Below are 13,801 nucleotides of genomic sequence, written 5' to 3'. Positions count from 1 at the left end.
GTGGGTTTTCACCTTGGATGTTTCGCGGAGAGAAGCTTCTCCAAGAAATGCGGGCTTCCGTGGGGGCCCCGCGTGGGCGGGAGCACCGGGCCTGCATCCCTGCAGTCCCCCTGTGGCCAGTGGCTTCATCAGTCTGTATAAACGGTCAAACGAATGCTGAGGGACGGGTCACTGAGAATCCTGTGAATTCAGTGGGTCCAGGGTGCACGTGGGGTGGCCGGGACGGACAGACAAATTGCCCAAGCGCACGAGGCGGGAGGCGCCTCCTCGTTTTTGGCTCTGGTCCGGAAGAAAGCTGTCTCCGCATCCATCGTGGTTGCTAGTGTGGTGTCCCCAGGGGGCCTCGTGATCATCCGGGGCCTGTGGGAGGGCGCTGACGACAAGGCAGCTCGAGGAGGGAGAAGCCGTGTGACTAGCCTGCCAGCCTGGCCCCTGGATCTGCCCTTGGGCTGGCGGCCTTGCCCACGAAGCCCGATCTCTGTGCAGGAAGCCTCGGGCACAGTGGGCTCGGCGTGGTGGAGGGAAGGAGAATGTTCCGGGAGAGAAGCAGCGCTTTCCACTAGGACTTGAGAGAGGTCTGCAAGCAGACGCCAGTGAGGCTGCTTTTGGCCCACGGGGCGCACACGGGGCCCACGCGGGCTCCACCTCCCTGCCCGGCAATGGAGTACATCCTCTTCGTGCTGTACTTCTCCTTCTTCCTCTGTCTCTGTGCCCTGGTGTGTCTGTACTTTTCCGGTTGTCAGGAGATGACCTACAAGCATGAAGGTAAGTGTCTGGCTCTGGGCGGCCGCGGTTCGGAGCGAGGACACGGCCGAGGCTGGGAGGCCCCTTCCGAGCTGGCAGTTGGTGGTCCCGAGTGAAGCAGACGGACAGGAGACGGGGCTCAGAGGCCAGAGCCAGCGGAGGGAGGTTTATTTCGGAGACACTACACCCCACCCCCCTCCCCCGGTGCCTTTTGATCTGCTGAGAACGACCACCTCTGTGTGTGCAAGGAGCAAATGGACCAGACACGTTTAATTTTCACTTGGGCCCAAGCTGCATTTAAAACATTTGGATTAGTTTGTATTTTATTTTTATTTTTTTTTAATGTTTATTTATTTCTGAGAGAGAGAGAGAAAGAGAAAGAGAGCACACGAGCAGGGAGGGGCAGAGAGAGAGGGAGACACAGAACCTGAAGCAGGCTCCAGGTTCTGAGCTGTCAGCACAGAGCCCGACGTGGGGCTCGAACTCACGAACCCTGAGATCATGACCTGAGCTGAAGTCAGACGCTTAACTGACTGAGCCACTCAGGCGCCCCTGGATTAGTTTGTAAAGAGGAGTCAGCAAGGCAAGACTCCAGGGGGTAGAGAAAATGGGAGTCTTGGACGAGCGAGCTCCTTCCGTAGGGAAGATGTGCCACCCTGAGCAGAGACGGGGGTTTATGCTCCCAAACTATCTGTTCCTGGGAAACAAATGCCCGGGGGATCTGAGCAAGGTGGATGCTCTGAAAACTCAACGATTTCCCCAGTGCTTGGCGCTTTAAGAAAGAGGAAACCATGTTTTCTAGATGATTCTGTCATTCCTCGGAGGCAGGCGCTATTATTTTACATATATTTTGAAAATGTAGCATAAGGCACTGGTTGCATTGTCCTTAAAGAAACCAGCCCCCAGATTTTCTCTTTAAGCATTCCAAGGTCTGTTTCTCTCTTGCATTTATTAACAAAGGCATGAATATATGCAGTACTTCTAGACTTCCTGCATAATACAAGAGCTTTTAAGAACCTAATCCTTCTAGGAAACAAACTCGTCCAGCCTGTATGCTCCGCAAGATTGGGGAGAGGGGGTCTCGGCATCTGCAGATTCGCCTCCAGTTGTGAGAGGGTCAGAATGTGAGTGTTTGGCCTCCCCAGCCCTGCTCCCTACAGAGCCTCATCCTGCCTCCCTCACCGCCGCATGCTTCCCTGGGGTCTTGGTCTCTGGGGCCACCCTGGACTGAGGGGCTCCATTCGGGTCTGGGGTTCGGCTGATGACAAAAGCAGCACTTTAAACGCACATCTGCAGCATCCGGAGTGAACGCCCCGTGTCAGGACTCGGTAGCAGAGTGCCCAGCTAGCTGTCCTGCAAGGTTTCAGGAGGCAGATCAGCCCGGGTAATGAACAGAGGCGTCAGAACGGTCTGCGAGGCTGACCGTGGGTATCGTGTCCTGAGGCTTTGGAGAGACTGTGGCAGGATGGTTCCCGGGGACTCGGTCAGCGTGCGTCACTGCTCGCTGCCAGTCCACACGGCAGCAAACACAGAACTGTCCCCAGAGGCCTCGCAATTAGCCGTGTTTACAAGAGATAGGGTCGGGTGAATGGCTGCCTGGAAAAATGAGGAGCCTGGAGCTCGGGCGGTGAGCTGTGTGCGTGCAGAGGACCTCTGAGTGCCGTAGACCTGTCGCTCCTGAAGGTGCCGTTGTCACCATCAGGATGTCGTGGCCGCTGCCCCCTGGAAATCGTCTGGAGAGTTTTCGATGCCTGCATTCAAGTGAGGTTTCTCATCTGGAGAGGAGATTGGGGTATATGATTGTCTGCAACCTCTACTTGGAGAGAAGGAATCATGGAAAGCAGACAGAACCTAATAGGTCCCCACAGTCCTACCTGCTAAACTCACCCGGGGTGGGTAACCAGGCGGGGGTCCAGCGGTGCTGGCTGTGTGAGTGAGGGCAAGGGCTGTCGCACGCGAGCCCAAAACTAGGGCAAACAAGTTGCTTTATCTCTGAGTTCGTTAACAAAGACATGTTCACGAATACGCATTTAAAAACCGGTGTTGACCCAGCGTGCCAGACTCTGGGCCACAGTGGGGAATAAAAAAGCCCAGATCTCTGCCCTCACTGTCCTCCTGGGTGCCTCTAGCAAAACCTCTCGAGAAACTCTAGCTGTAGAAGATGACAGAACAGTCCACTCTGTCTCCCTCTCCCTTCCTGATTCAGAATTCTTTCTTTCTATTCTATTTTATTTTTTCTTAAACATTTTTTAATGTTTATTTATATTTGAGAGAAAGAGAGAGTGCACGAGCGAGCGTGAGGGGGGAGGGGCAGAGAGAAAAGGAGACACAGATTCAGAAGCTGGCTGTCAGCCCAGAGCCTGACGCAGGGCTCGAACCCACGAACTGTGAGATCATGAGCTGAGCCAAAGTCGGACGCTTAGCTGACTGAGCCACCCAGGCACCCCTTAATTATGTTATTAATTGTGGTACCGGCCACATTTTTCTTACATCTGGGTGCACGAGATTGCAGACATATGCCCGCTTAAGCAAGCAGGTTAGGACGGGTCCTCAGCATGTGGGGTGTGCCCCGATCCCTCTGTGGGGTGAGGGATGGGGAGGGGGCTCTGGGAAAAGCCAGGTTCTGGGTGAACCAGTGGGAGCCTGGGGCTCGGCTGTGGATTTAATTATGGTTCTTTCTTCATGGCCATGAAAAGTACTCATCGGTTGTAAGAAACAAACAAACGAACAAAACATTGTTCCTAACACAAGGGAGGTCAATCTGGTGACTGTGGGTTGATGTCTGCAGACCCCCCCCCCCCCCCGCCAGGAGACTGAGCGAAGCTCCTTGTGGTGGGGAGCACGGCTGGTGTTCATCAGGTGGTGTTCCCCAGGCCCCGCCCAGTGTGTGCCCCTAGAAGGTGCTCAGTCGGGGGTTTGCCGATTGAATGCGGGCATGTGTGCGAAGCCCCATATATCACGGTATTTGGGGTGGACAAAGTACTGGGTGGGGTAGCCAGGAGGCTGGCGCACAGAGCGGTAAAATTTCCTCCGACTCTGAGCAATGGACGCGTGAGGGGTCCGTTGCACTGTGCCTTCTCATCGTTTCAGTGCCTCAAGGTTTCTATACTCAAAAGTTAAACAAAATTTGCCCCTCAGTGGAGGTCCGGTGAGGACCCGGGCCACACACTCACCCAGCCGGTTGGAGCCCAGGGTCCATCTGCGGGCCCTCTGCCCCCTTCACCTTTCCCCGTGTCTGGCACGTAGAACGAGACGTCTCACGTGGCCCCCTGCCCCTCCTTAGTAGGACCCACACGGGCCCATCGAGGGTCGGCGTGCCGGGCACAGTGGATGTATGACCTCACTCTGCGCTCTCGGGTGAGGCGGGGGCTCCCTGTCCGTCTGATGGAGAAGGAAGTGGGCGCTCAGGGGGGCCGAGGGACCCGCAGGAGGAGTGCCGGGGTCAGGCCAGCGTGCTCTGCCGTCCCCACCCTCCACCACCTTCGGCCGCCTCCTTTCCGCCCGTGCAATCACAGACCCCGCCAACCGCCTCTTGGGACGCCCTCGGGGCCCCGGTGTGCGTAGTCGCCCCCGTGCCTGGGTGACAGGGTGGGTTGGGCAGCCAGGGTGGGGGGACTCGGCAATGCTGAGTCCGTTCCTGATGTCACTCACGTTGCGTTTTCCAGAAGCATGTTGTGGAGACATTTTTTGGATTTGATGAGGAGTCTGTGGACTCGGAAACCTTGTCAGAAACCTCCTGCAACACGGACAGGACGGACAGGGCCCCAGCCACGCCCGAGGAAGACTTGGATGATGTAAGCACCCCCGCACCTGAGGTGCTGTGGGCACACGCCTCCGGCCTCTGACAACCGCCCCTGTCGCTCCCCGGGGTAGAGATTTCCGCCCCGAGGACCTGTGACGTCTCAGCCTGCAGCCTCGAGGGCAGGAGGCCCCTGCTGGGCCCGGCCTCCATGGAGGCAAGGGGGGCACCGGCAGCATGTAGCGGTCCCTCCCCCCGCCCCCATCTCACCACCCCAGTGGTGGCCTTGCTGTTACCTTTTCAGTTAAAATTGCTGCATGGTGGTCTGTCCCTGTCCCCCCTGCACACGCGGGCACACATGCACACACATGTATGCACAGGCTCACAATGCTCACAGAGGCACATACACACGCGGACAAATGCACGCACAGGGACCCCACCTGGCGGGCAGGACACGGCTGCCTTGTCCTCACGAAGGCGACGCCTCACACAGGAGAGAACGCTCCCAGTGCTGGAGAGCGTGGAGGGCGGGAAGAACCCTCGGAAGCCCTCGCACCCCGAGCCACCAGCCTCACGGTCCCCGACCGGCGCGCACATCCAGGCTCATGACCGCGGCACTAAGTGAGCCGGACTCACAGAGGCGGGAAGGGTGGCTCTGTGCTCGCCCGCCCGCCCCTCGCCGGCTGGGCTCTCTGGAGAAACCCGAGTAGAGCCCGGTCACGCCAGACACGGGCCTTTTTTGATTTTCCTTTGGCACCAACAGTTTGTAACGGGCAGCTTTCGGCACCCAACGCCGTGTTCCACGTCCCCGTCTCTGGTGAGCACGCGGGACTTTTCACGTGGACGCGCACGGAGCCTTTCATGTCAGAAGTGTCCCCTAACGGGTGCTTCCCAGTTTTCACAGCCACAAAGACGTGCCACTGGCCAGCCAGTTGCTGCACCCTTGCGTTCCTGGGGGGTTGTCTTTGGAGAGATTCCCGAAGTGAGAAGCACGGAGGGAGGGGGCACAGAAACGTCCACCCGTGGGGTCCGGGCTGGCTCAGGGGCGCTCTTCCCCGGCCTCCTTTGCACGTGACTCAGGGATTCCGGGCTTCCGCGAGCTCCCGGGGAGGGCGCTGACGACGGGGACGGCGTCTCCTCCCGCAGCCTGTCACCCGGGGTCCCCAGTTACATCCCGGCGGTGACCGGCTCCCCCCGAGGAACTGCGGGCAGCGGCTGTGAGGGCCGGGTGTGTGCTTCCGGGCCGAAGCCTCACCACCTCACGCGCTCTGTTGTGTCTCTCTTCTCCGGCACGTTCAGACGACGACAAGAGAGGAGGCCGACCTGCGGTTCTGCCAGCTGACCAGGGAGTACCAGGCCCTGCAGCGGGCCTATGCCCTGCTTCAGGAGCAGGTGGGGGGGACGCTGGATGCTGAGAGAGAGGCCCGGGTGAGTGCGCAGAACGCCGGGTCCCCGCGCCCCGCCTTTGACGCTTGGAGGGGGTTGCGCGAGCTGATGGGGGACACCGTGGGCAAACCCGTGGGCCACCGTGTGACCGCAGGCGCGGCCAGAAGAAACGATGCCGCGGTCCGGCACACGTCACGCGTGCCGCCTGTTGGCAGGAATGCGTTCAGACCCCAGGGCTCAGCAAGGACCCTCCTCTCCCTCCCAGGCTGAGAAACCCCTGTGCACATCCCGGCGTGCTCCCAGCCCTCAAGGCGCTTTGGTCCCTGCCGGCCACCCAGGGCTGGGCCAGGCCCCCGTTGCACTGGGCTGAGCTCTGCCTTCCAGGAAATTCCACCCGCTGGCCCTTACCCCACCCTCGGGAGTCACATGGGCCGGCGGCTGCCTGCCCCTCCTTCTGAAAGCGAGGGGCCCCCCAGACACAGTGCTTTACCCAGCACAGTCCCCGTATCGTTCCCACGACAGCCCCGTGAGGTAGGGGGTGGCAGATGAGGCCGGAGTGGGGGAGAGGAAAGCTTCTTGTGCCGCAGTGGAGTTCAGCCTGTAACTTTGTAGGTCGGAGGAGGTAACAGGGCTGGGCTCGGTGTGGCCTGCCTCCTGTGGCTGCCAGTGTTTAAAAGTCAAGAGATTTCGCGTAGAAATTCAGGTTCCTTACCTCTCTCGGCGGCTCACAATGTGCTCAGCCGGGCAACAGCGGGCTTCCTGTTCACGTGGTGGCGGCTTTGGGCCACGGCTGAGTGGGGATTTCGCCTGAGGGGGGGGACGTGTGCCTCAGTTGGTCCCGATCCCCACCCCCCATGCGACCCCACACTCAGTCTGCTTCCCTTACTTACATACCCGCCCGGTCCTTGAGACACTTGGGTTTTCAGCCCTTCCCATAGGTGATAAAGGGCCCACGAAACGTGTCTGGGAGCGTTGGTAGAGGCAGCCACTGAACGTGGTCGGAAAGCCAGGGTGGGGACCTTGACATCTGGCTTCCGGCTCGCTTACCCCCTTGTAGAAATGAACCCCTTCTCTAGGCTTCCGTGTCAATGTCTGTAAAATCCAGGGGAATAGAGCCGACGACCCCTCAAGGTCTTTCGGTTCTTAAACGTGTATAACGTGCAGGCAAGTGACCCCACGTGCTGCTGCGAGCCCGTGCTCCCCCACACGGACGTGCTTCCAAGGACCAGATCGTGGCGCGGTCCTTTCCACCCTTGTCACCTATTCGCGGTGACCCGCTCACTTTTTGGTCCTTTTCTCTCCAGACTCGGGAACAGCTCCAAGCTGACCTGCTGAGGTGTCAGGCGAAAATTGAAGATTTGGAGAAGTTGCTCGTCGAGAAGGGACAGGTGAGTAGAACGAGCGCACGGCTCTTTGGGTTTCTGTCCCCTCGTGGTCCCCGTGGCCTTGGTGCTGGGGGGCAGGGGACCCCCTCCACAGTCTCTGTGGTTTGCTCCAGAGACATTAGAGAAAAAATCCCTAGCAGAGCCCAGCGAGAATATCTTACCTGAGGTGCCTGTTTGCAGAGTTTTTATAGAAATCAAACCACGAAATGAAATTCTAACGTGGCGTTTTCTTTGTGGGCCAAATGCTCAGAAGTGGGAGACACTTCACAAACCAAGGTGGTGACCACAACCCATTTTGACTTGACTCTGAACGAAAAGCTGCCACTGGTTCTCAAGACCCAGTTGTGAAAGTGAAGGGGATCCCCGCCTCCCGGCTTCCCGGCTGTGGCCCCGTCACGTGCCCTCCAGGTCCCTGAGTTTCTCGGAGCCGAGTGGCCTCCACATGCGCCTTCTCTGAACGTGACAAGGCCCGGTTGACAGCAGGGAACAGTAAAGAGTAAAAGCCCAGCCCCAGACCCGTCCCCTGGGTTGGGGGAGGTCTGGGCGTGGAGGGTGGTCTGGGCGGAGGTCCAGCGTCTCAGGGGGTAACATCCAAAGGCGACATCACCCAGGGGTCAGCGCGGGTCGGCCGTGCTCTCCACGGTAAGAGATAAACCAGAACTTCGCAGTGGCTTTACCGCGGGGAGGTTTGTTTCCTACTCAGTACCTTCCTGTCCCTCCCGCAGGCCGGGGGCTTGTCCACTCCATGTGGTTACTCAGGGATCCAGTGCTGGGGCACCAGCCTGGATATAACGGCCCCGTCGGCAGCTCGCCTTCCCCCTCAGAGGGCAGGAGAAGGCAGTTTGCTGCCTGGACACGTTTCACCAAAACAGTCATGTGGCTACACCTGACGGTGGGGGTGCCGTGCGGGTAGGGGGTGGGGAGGTCTGGCAAGGGCTCCCCGAGGTCCTGGGCTGGGACACGGGGGCTGGCGGTGGGTGTTTAGGGAAGGGGGTGTATGAGGTTCTGAATAGATGGCTTAGAACTAAGTCTGAGCAGGTAGTGGCTCTAGGGCTCGGGTGGTGGCTGAGATTCGAATTCAGGCAGATGGCCAGTAACCAGGGCTGGGGGTACTCGTGAAGCCGCCCACGGCGGCAGCATTGTGGCCGGCGCTGATCGGGCCAGGTGAGCGGCCAGCCCTTGGGCACTGCTTACATAACCGTGGTCCAGAACATTCCACGGAGGCAGGACAGTGGTGAAGAGCCCATACTCCGGGACCGACTTGGCAGGCATGTAGCACAACCCACGCGACCGACATTGTCTCTTTGTGCCTCGGTTTACTCATCTTTAAAATGGGGGTGATATTAATCCTTCACATACTGGGGAAGCAGAAGTGGTAAGAGGAAGCATCCTGGGGAACAGTCCAGGTGGGAGAGAAGGCTGTTTGCAGACTCCCGTCCACCTGCCACTGTCCTCGGCCCCTCTTCCAGGCTGAGCTCACGTAGCTCCTGGCCACCGTCTTCGACTAAGTTACGCCCCACCCGTGGATGCTAGGTCCTGTGTTTGCGGGCTTTTTCTGCTCTCAGCACCTTATAAATGAAAGGGCCACGCTGGGACAAAGCAAATGTCCCATTTGTTCAGTGAGTGCTCACCAGAGCGCTTGCCCCACGCCAGGCTCTGTGCTCAGCGTGCAGGGATAACGTATCGATTAGCTATCACTGCGTAACAAACCACCCCAAAACTTAATGGTTTAAAACAAGAAAAAAAATTGATTTGCTCATAATTCCGTGGGTCAGCAGTTTGGATTGGGCTCAGCCGTGTAAGGAGTTCCTCTGCTGGTCTTACCGGGGCTCATGCTACAGGCTGCTCTCTGGGTCACCTGCGCCCGGGTGGCCTGCAATGGCCTCTCTGTCCCGTCTGGGCACTGGTGCCGGCTTTGGCTGCTGTGTCGGCTCATGGTCTCTCATCGCCATCTCTCTTACTCTCTCCAACCTGGCGTCTTTGCCTGGTGACCTGCGGACCGGAAGAAAGGACAGGCCTCAGTGCACAGGTGCATTCCAAGCCTCTGCTTGAATCCCATTTGCGAGTATCCCGGTAGCCAAAGTCGCCACAGCCACGCCTGGCTTCGGGGCTGGAGAAGTCGATGCCATCCGTCATTGGGAGGAGCTGCAGAGTGATACTGCAAAGGGCCGTGGAGGTGGGAGGGACAGTTGCAGACAGTATGCTCCAGATACAAGGATGAGTAGAACGGGCTCCGTCCTCACAGGGACTCACGGCCTCATGGGGCCTCCATGTGTCGACCCAGCGACAGTGCAGGGTGATACGTGAGCGGTGGAGGGAAGCCGAGGCCGCCGGAGCTGAGAGAAGGGAAGAGGAACGTTCTTCCGTTTGTTCCCTTACCCATCCTGCCGTGTTTATGGCGCACAGGCTGGGGACGCCACGGTGGAAAGACAGACCTAGTGCCGTGTGCTCATGGGACTTACCTGGACAGGAACCTGCCCAGGCCGAGACACGTAGTTAGGGCCTCACGGGCAGAGGGACCAGGATGCACCCGAGAGCGTGTCCGCGGGTGTGGGGGAGACCCCGGGTGCAGTGAGCAGGCCTGAGCGGGTGGGCAGTGCCGATTTGGTCGCTGTGCAGCTGGTTTCCTGGCAATGACACTCAGCGTGGGCCCCCTCTGCTTTCAGGGAGCGTGAGCGGTAGGGAAGGGACACCCCGCAATCCCGCCGGCTCGCTTTTCTGGGTGTAGAGGTTTAGAGGGATGATGAAGTCTTTCTAGCTGCTGTCTCTTCTCTGATCTTTTCATAGTTCCTTTTTTTTTTTAATGCTTATTTATTTTGAGAGAGAGAAAGAGAGCACATGCACAAGTGAGGAGGGGCAGAGAGAGAGGGAGAGAGAATCCCAAGCAGGCTCTGCACTGTCAGCACAGAGCCCGACGCGGGGCTCGAACTCACAAACCATGAGATCGTGACCTGAGCCGAAATCGAGAGTCGGGCGCTTAGCCTACTGAGCCCCCCAGGCGCCCCATGACCTTTTCATAGCCTTATATTAGGTGACTTTTTTTCGCTGACTCAGTCTTTGCTGCGTGAGCACCTGTTTGCTTCAATGAACGTGAACATATTTAGTGCTTTTTCTTAGGATTCCAAATGGGTTGAAGAGAAGCAGCTTCTCATCAGGACAAACCAGGACTTGCTGGAAAAGGTATGTGAGCGTCAGTACCCTTCCCGCCCCCTCAGAGAATCAGGGACCTCAGAGGCTCAGCCCGACTGAGACTCTGCCCCATTGCCCCCATAGTGGGTCTGGGTCCTGACCGCTCTCAGAGCACAGACCTCTTCCTCACATTGAGTCCGAGCCCAATTCCTGGGGCTTCCCAGGCCTCGGCCCCGGTTCTGTCCTCTGGGACAGGGCGTGCGCCCTGCAGACACAGTGAGGGCCGCCCGCCCTCCCTCCACAGGGCTTTCCAGGCCACCTCTCCCATTGCTCTGGAACCCCTAGCAGGTCCCCTCCCTCCCACGTGGCGGGGGGGACCGAAGGCGCTGGCCGCCCGGCAGGCTCTCAGGCCGTCACAGTCCAGTTCATGGACCGGAAGCCTCAGTGCTGGCAAAGCTGAGCCTGTCTTCCTTCTTGCGGTCATGGAACTTTCCAGATGCCTCTTGAGACAGCAAGGGGAGTAGGTTTAATGCTTCGGGATGAGACCTCAGCTTTAGGTTTCTCTTGTTTGTGTGCAATCCAGAGTGTTGTTCTGTTTTGTTTTCTTTGCGCAGCCACCGTCACAATGCAGCTTTAGGACCTTTTCCGCGGCCCACAAGGGTCCCTTGTGCCCATTTGTAGTCACTCCCTGTCTCCTCCCACCACACCCCCCCCCCCCCCACCCCGCCACCCCTTGGCAACCTCTGTCCACAGAGGTTTGCTTTTCCTGGACCTTGTATGCCAGCCGCCCCAGACCTGGGTGAGGCCTCAGCCTTAGAGCATCCTAGAACACCTGCAGCGTTGAGCCCGGGCTTGCCCCCCTCCACCCCCGCCCCCAGTCCCAGCTCTGCCACAGACGGGTGTGGCCGCTCACTGCCCTGTGTTTCTCCATAGCGTTTGGAGCTCGGGGACAGGGCGTGTCGCTGCCCTGCAGGTCGGGCCTGTGCGTTGGGAGAGATTTCGTGTCCTGCTCACTAAATTCAGGGAGCCATGGAGAAAACACACTGTTTCCAAGAGTCCCCTGGGGGTGCAGGACCCCGTCAGTGGAGACCCTCCCTCTGGTTCTCCGGGCAGGAGGAGGGGAGGCCCTCCGTAAGGAGGTGTGCCTTATCTCAGTCAGTCCTGGCTGCAGGACTTTATGCCCCTGCGACAGAAACTGAGGCACGGAGCCATTAGGGTGCTTTTCCAGTGTCTCCTGGCGGGTGTTGGACCAGGCGGCCCACCTCCCCAGACGGACTTGTGCCTTCAGAACTGTTTCCACTAGGCCTTCTCCTCAGCCCTCTGGCAGGGTCACAGTGGCGGCCTGTGCCTTCCTGCCGCGGCTTGGTGCTGTCTGTCCGGGGGGGGGGGGGGGGGGGACAGCTCATCCTGGGGGGCCAGACCGCCCGCGAAAAGACCACACTGAGGCTTTGGGATCAGAAGCACCCATGGTGCGTTCCTGCCTCCCTCACACTTGACCTCAGGAAGGGACTTAGTGGCGCCGTGCCTCAGTTTCCCCCATCGCTCATTTATTCGGCAAGCCTATGAGGAGCCCCTCTTCCAGGCCAGGCCCCCCGGGGGGGTTGGCAGGGACGGTGCAGGCGCCCCCACCCCCGCACCCCACCCGCGCTGAGGAGGGTGCGTCTCCCGCGGCCCCCACGGGGACGACGGTCCTCCCGCCCGCTAACCCAGAGGTGCGTCTCCTCTAGATTTACAGACTGGAAATGGAAGAGAGTCAGCTGAAGAACGAAATGCAGGACGCCAAGGACCAAAATGAGCTGCTAGAGTTCCGAGTGCTGGAGCTCGAAGTAAGAGACTCTATCTGTTGCGCGCTCTCAAACGGAGCAGACCTTCTCTTTGAGCCCAAACTGAAATTCATGTAAAGCTCCCCGATGCCCTCCAGCATGTGTAAAGGGACGTGGTAGAGTTCTCTTTTCTTTTCTTTTCCTTTCTTTTCTTTTCTTTTCTTTTTTTTTTTTTTAAATCTGTATGTTCAGAATAATTTCACTGCCTTAATATGTTCTGGAGAGAATGCTCACCGAGGTCTTTGGACATGTACCAGAGCTAATCTATTTATTGCCTACGGCTTGTTTTTTGCACTTAATAAAATAATTTGTTTTTGCAATATTTTGCCTTTTTTATTTGTGTTTCATTTCCATAACTACTTCTTTCCCGCATGCATAGTCACCTGGTATGCGTTCTGCAAAGTCGGACAGAAGCGCTGTTGCAATTAATAACACACCTTTTTTAAGTGACCTTGCATGCAGGGAATGTCTCCTTTTGAAAGAGCAGGGTCCGACCCGGCCCGCAACTGCCTCTGTAGCGTGTTCACTGCTAGTTCGGCCCATGTTGTTTGCCGAGGTGAACACAGGTAAGTAAGCGAGCAGGGGAAAAGGAGGTATCTGCGTAGGCGTTTGAGAAAACCGATGCCATTGCCCCAGCTCCCTGATCAGTGAACACAGGCCCGTGTGTCATGGCAATGTTGCATTGGACTGGAAATGTACCTGTTTGTACTCGAACCGCACGACTCCAAAATTCCTGGTTAGCGTGGAGGGAGACCGAGCGGTGTTCGTAGGTAGCGGCCGTGTTCCAAACCTTCAGTAAGGTCCCCAGTACAGAGCTGCATCCAGGGCAAGACCGCTGACGGTTTTTTTGCTTCCCACTGAAACCTTGTTTCCGGTATGTCGCTGTATCGCCTTGCTGCCACCTGAACGTCATGACCCTTTTGTGTTTGTTTGTCTGTCTGTCGCCATTTAAACACCATCCACGGTTTAAACATCAGCCATGTTTGTGACACTCGTTTCTCTAAGCACCTGCAGTGACGCAGCCCCGCTCTCCCTCGGCTGAAGCCTTTTTGCATGCACGGAACCCTCGGGAGAAGCGAGCGCCTTCGCAACATTGGTGTCCCCCCGATTTTGTTCCCTCATCCTGGCCTCAGTCAAAACTGTTTGCGCTAGACCTTGCCATCTTGTCCTTTGTTGTGTTGGCGTGGACCGTGGCCTGAAGGTCTCGAAACCAAGCGTTACCTCTGCAACGCAACTCTTGCTTGAGCACCAACCGGGCCTTCGTTCACGCACTAGGAATCGGAAGCCATGCGAGGTCACTGTTCACACTTCGGCCAGCTAGGAAGCCTTTCACAGCCCTTGGTCACGCGTCTTTCTCATGAGAGTTCCATGAGCGTTGCTCAGCGCGCTAGGACTTTCTTGAAGTGTCTCCACTGTCCTTCAGAGCCGTTAGAGACCAGTTCGGACTTTCGTTCGGATAAAATATGGGCTTTCTGTTGTCACTTTTTCTATGGAGACTCCACTTAAGCATTGCGGGTAGAAAGGTATCCGTAGAAGAGAGCCACTGTGAATTTTGGTCTTCGTGGCTGATAAGGGAAACGAAGTTTTCCCCCTGA

General features: G+C 57.9%; 1 protein-coding gene across 16 annotated transcripts in view; it reads left to right on the top strand.

Annotated features, from left to right (window-relative positions):
* Nucleotides 1-13,801, top strand: part of JAKMIP1 (janus kinase and microtubule interacting protein 1) — a 141,155-nt gene that overhangs the window by 101,449 nt on the left and 25,905 nt on the right. For 15 of the 16 annotated variants that reach the window (XR_008296429.1, XM_053217600.1, XM_053217606.1 and 12 more), the window contains 5 exons: nucleotides 4,410-4,538; nucleotides 5,783-5,911; nucleotides 7,174-7,257; nucleotides 10,372-10,434; nucleotides 12,111-12,209. Coding sequence is in view for 15 of the 16 variants with exons in the window: in XM_053217600.1 (XP_053073575.1) it covers nucleotides 4,410-4,538; nucleotides 5,783-5,911; nucleotides 7,174-7,257; nucleotides 10,372-10,434; nucleotides 12,111-12,209 (504 nt within the window). In the remaining variant the exon portion in view is untranslated. Of the gene's footprint in view, nucleotides 1-4,409; nucleotides 4,539-5,782; nucleotides 5,912-7,173; nucleotides 7,258-10,371; nucleotides 10,435-12,110; nucleotides 12,529-13,801 lie in introns of those variants that run through there. The other variant, XM_027077727.2, reaches the window with a different exon arrangement.

The sequence above is a fragment of the Acinonyx jubatus genome, chromosome B1 (assembly GCF_027475565.1).
Source record: "Acinonyx jubatus isolate Ajub_Pintada_27869175 chromosome B1, VMU_Ajub_asm_v1.0, whole genome shotgun sequence".
Classification (NCBI taxonomy): domain Eukaryota; kingdom Metazoa; phylum Chordata; class Mammalia; order Carnivora; family Felidae; genus Acinonyx; species Acinonyx jubatus.
The sequence above is the reverse complement of the archived record's forward strand: the minus strand, read 5'-3'. Positions and strand labels throughout refer to the sequence as shown.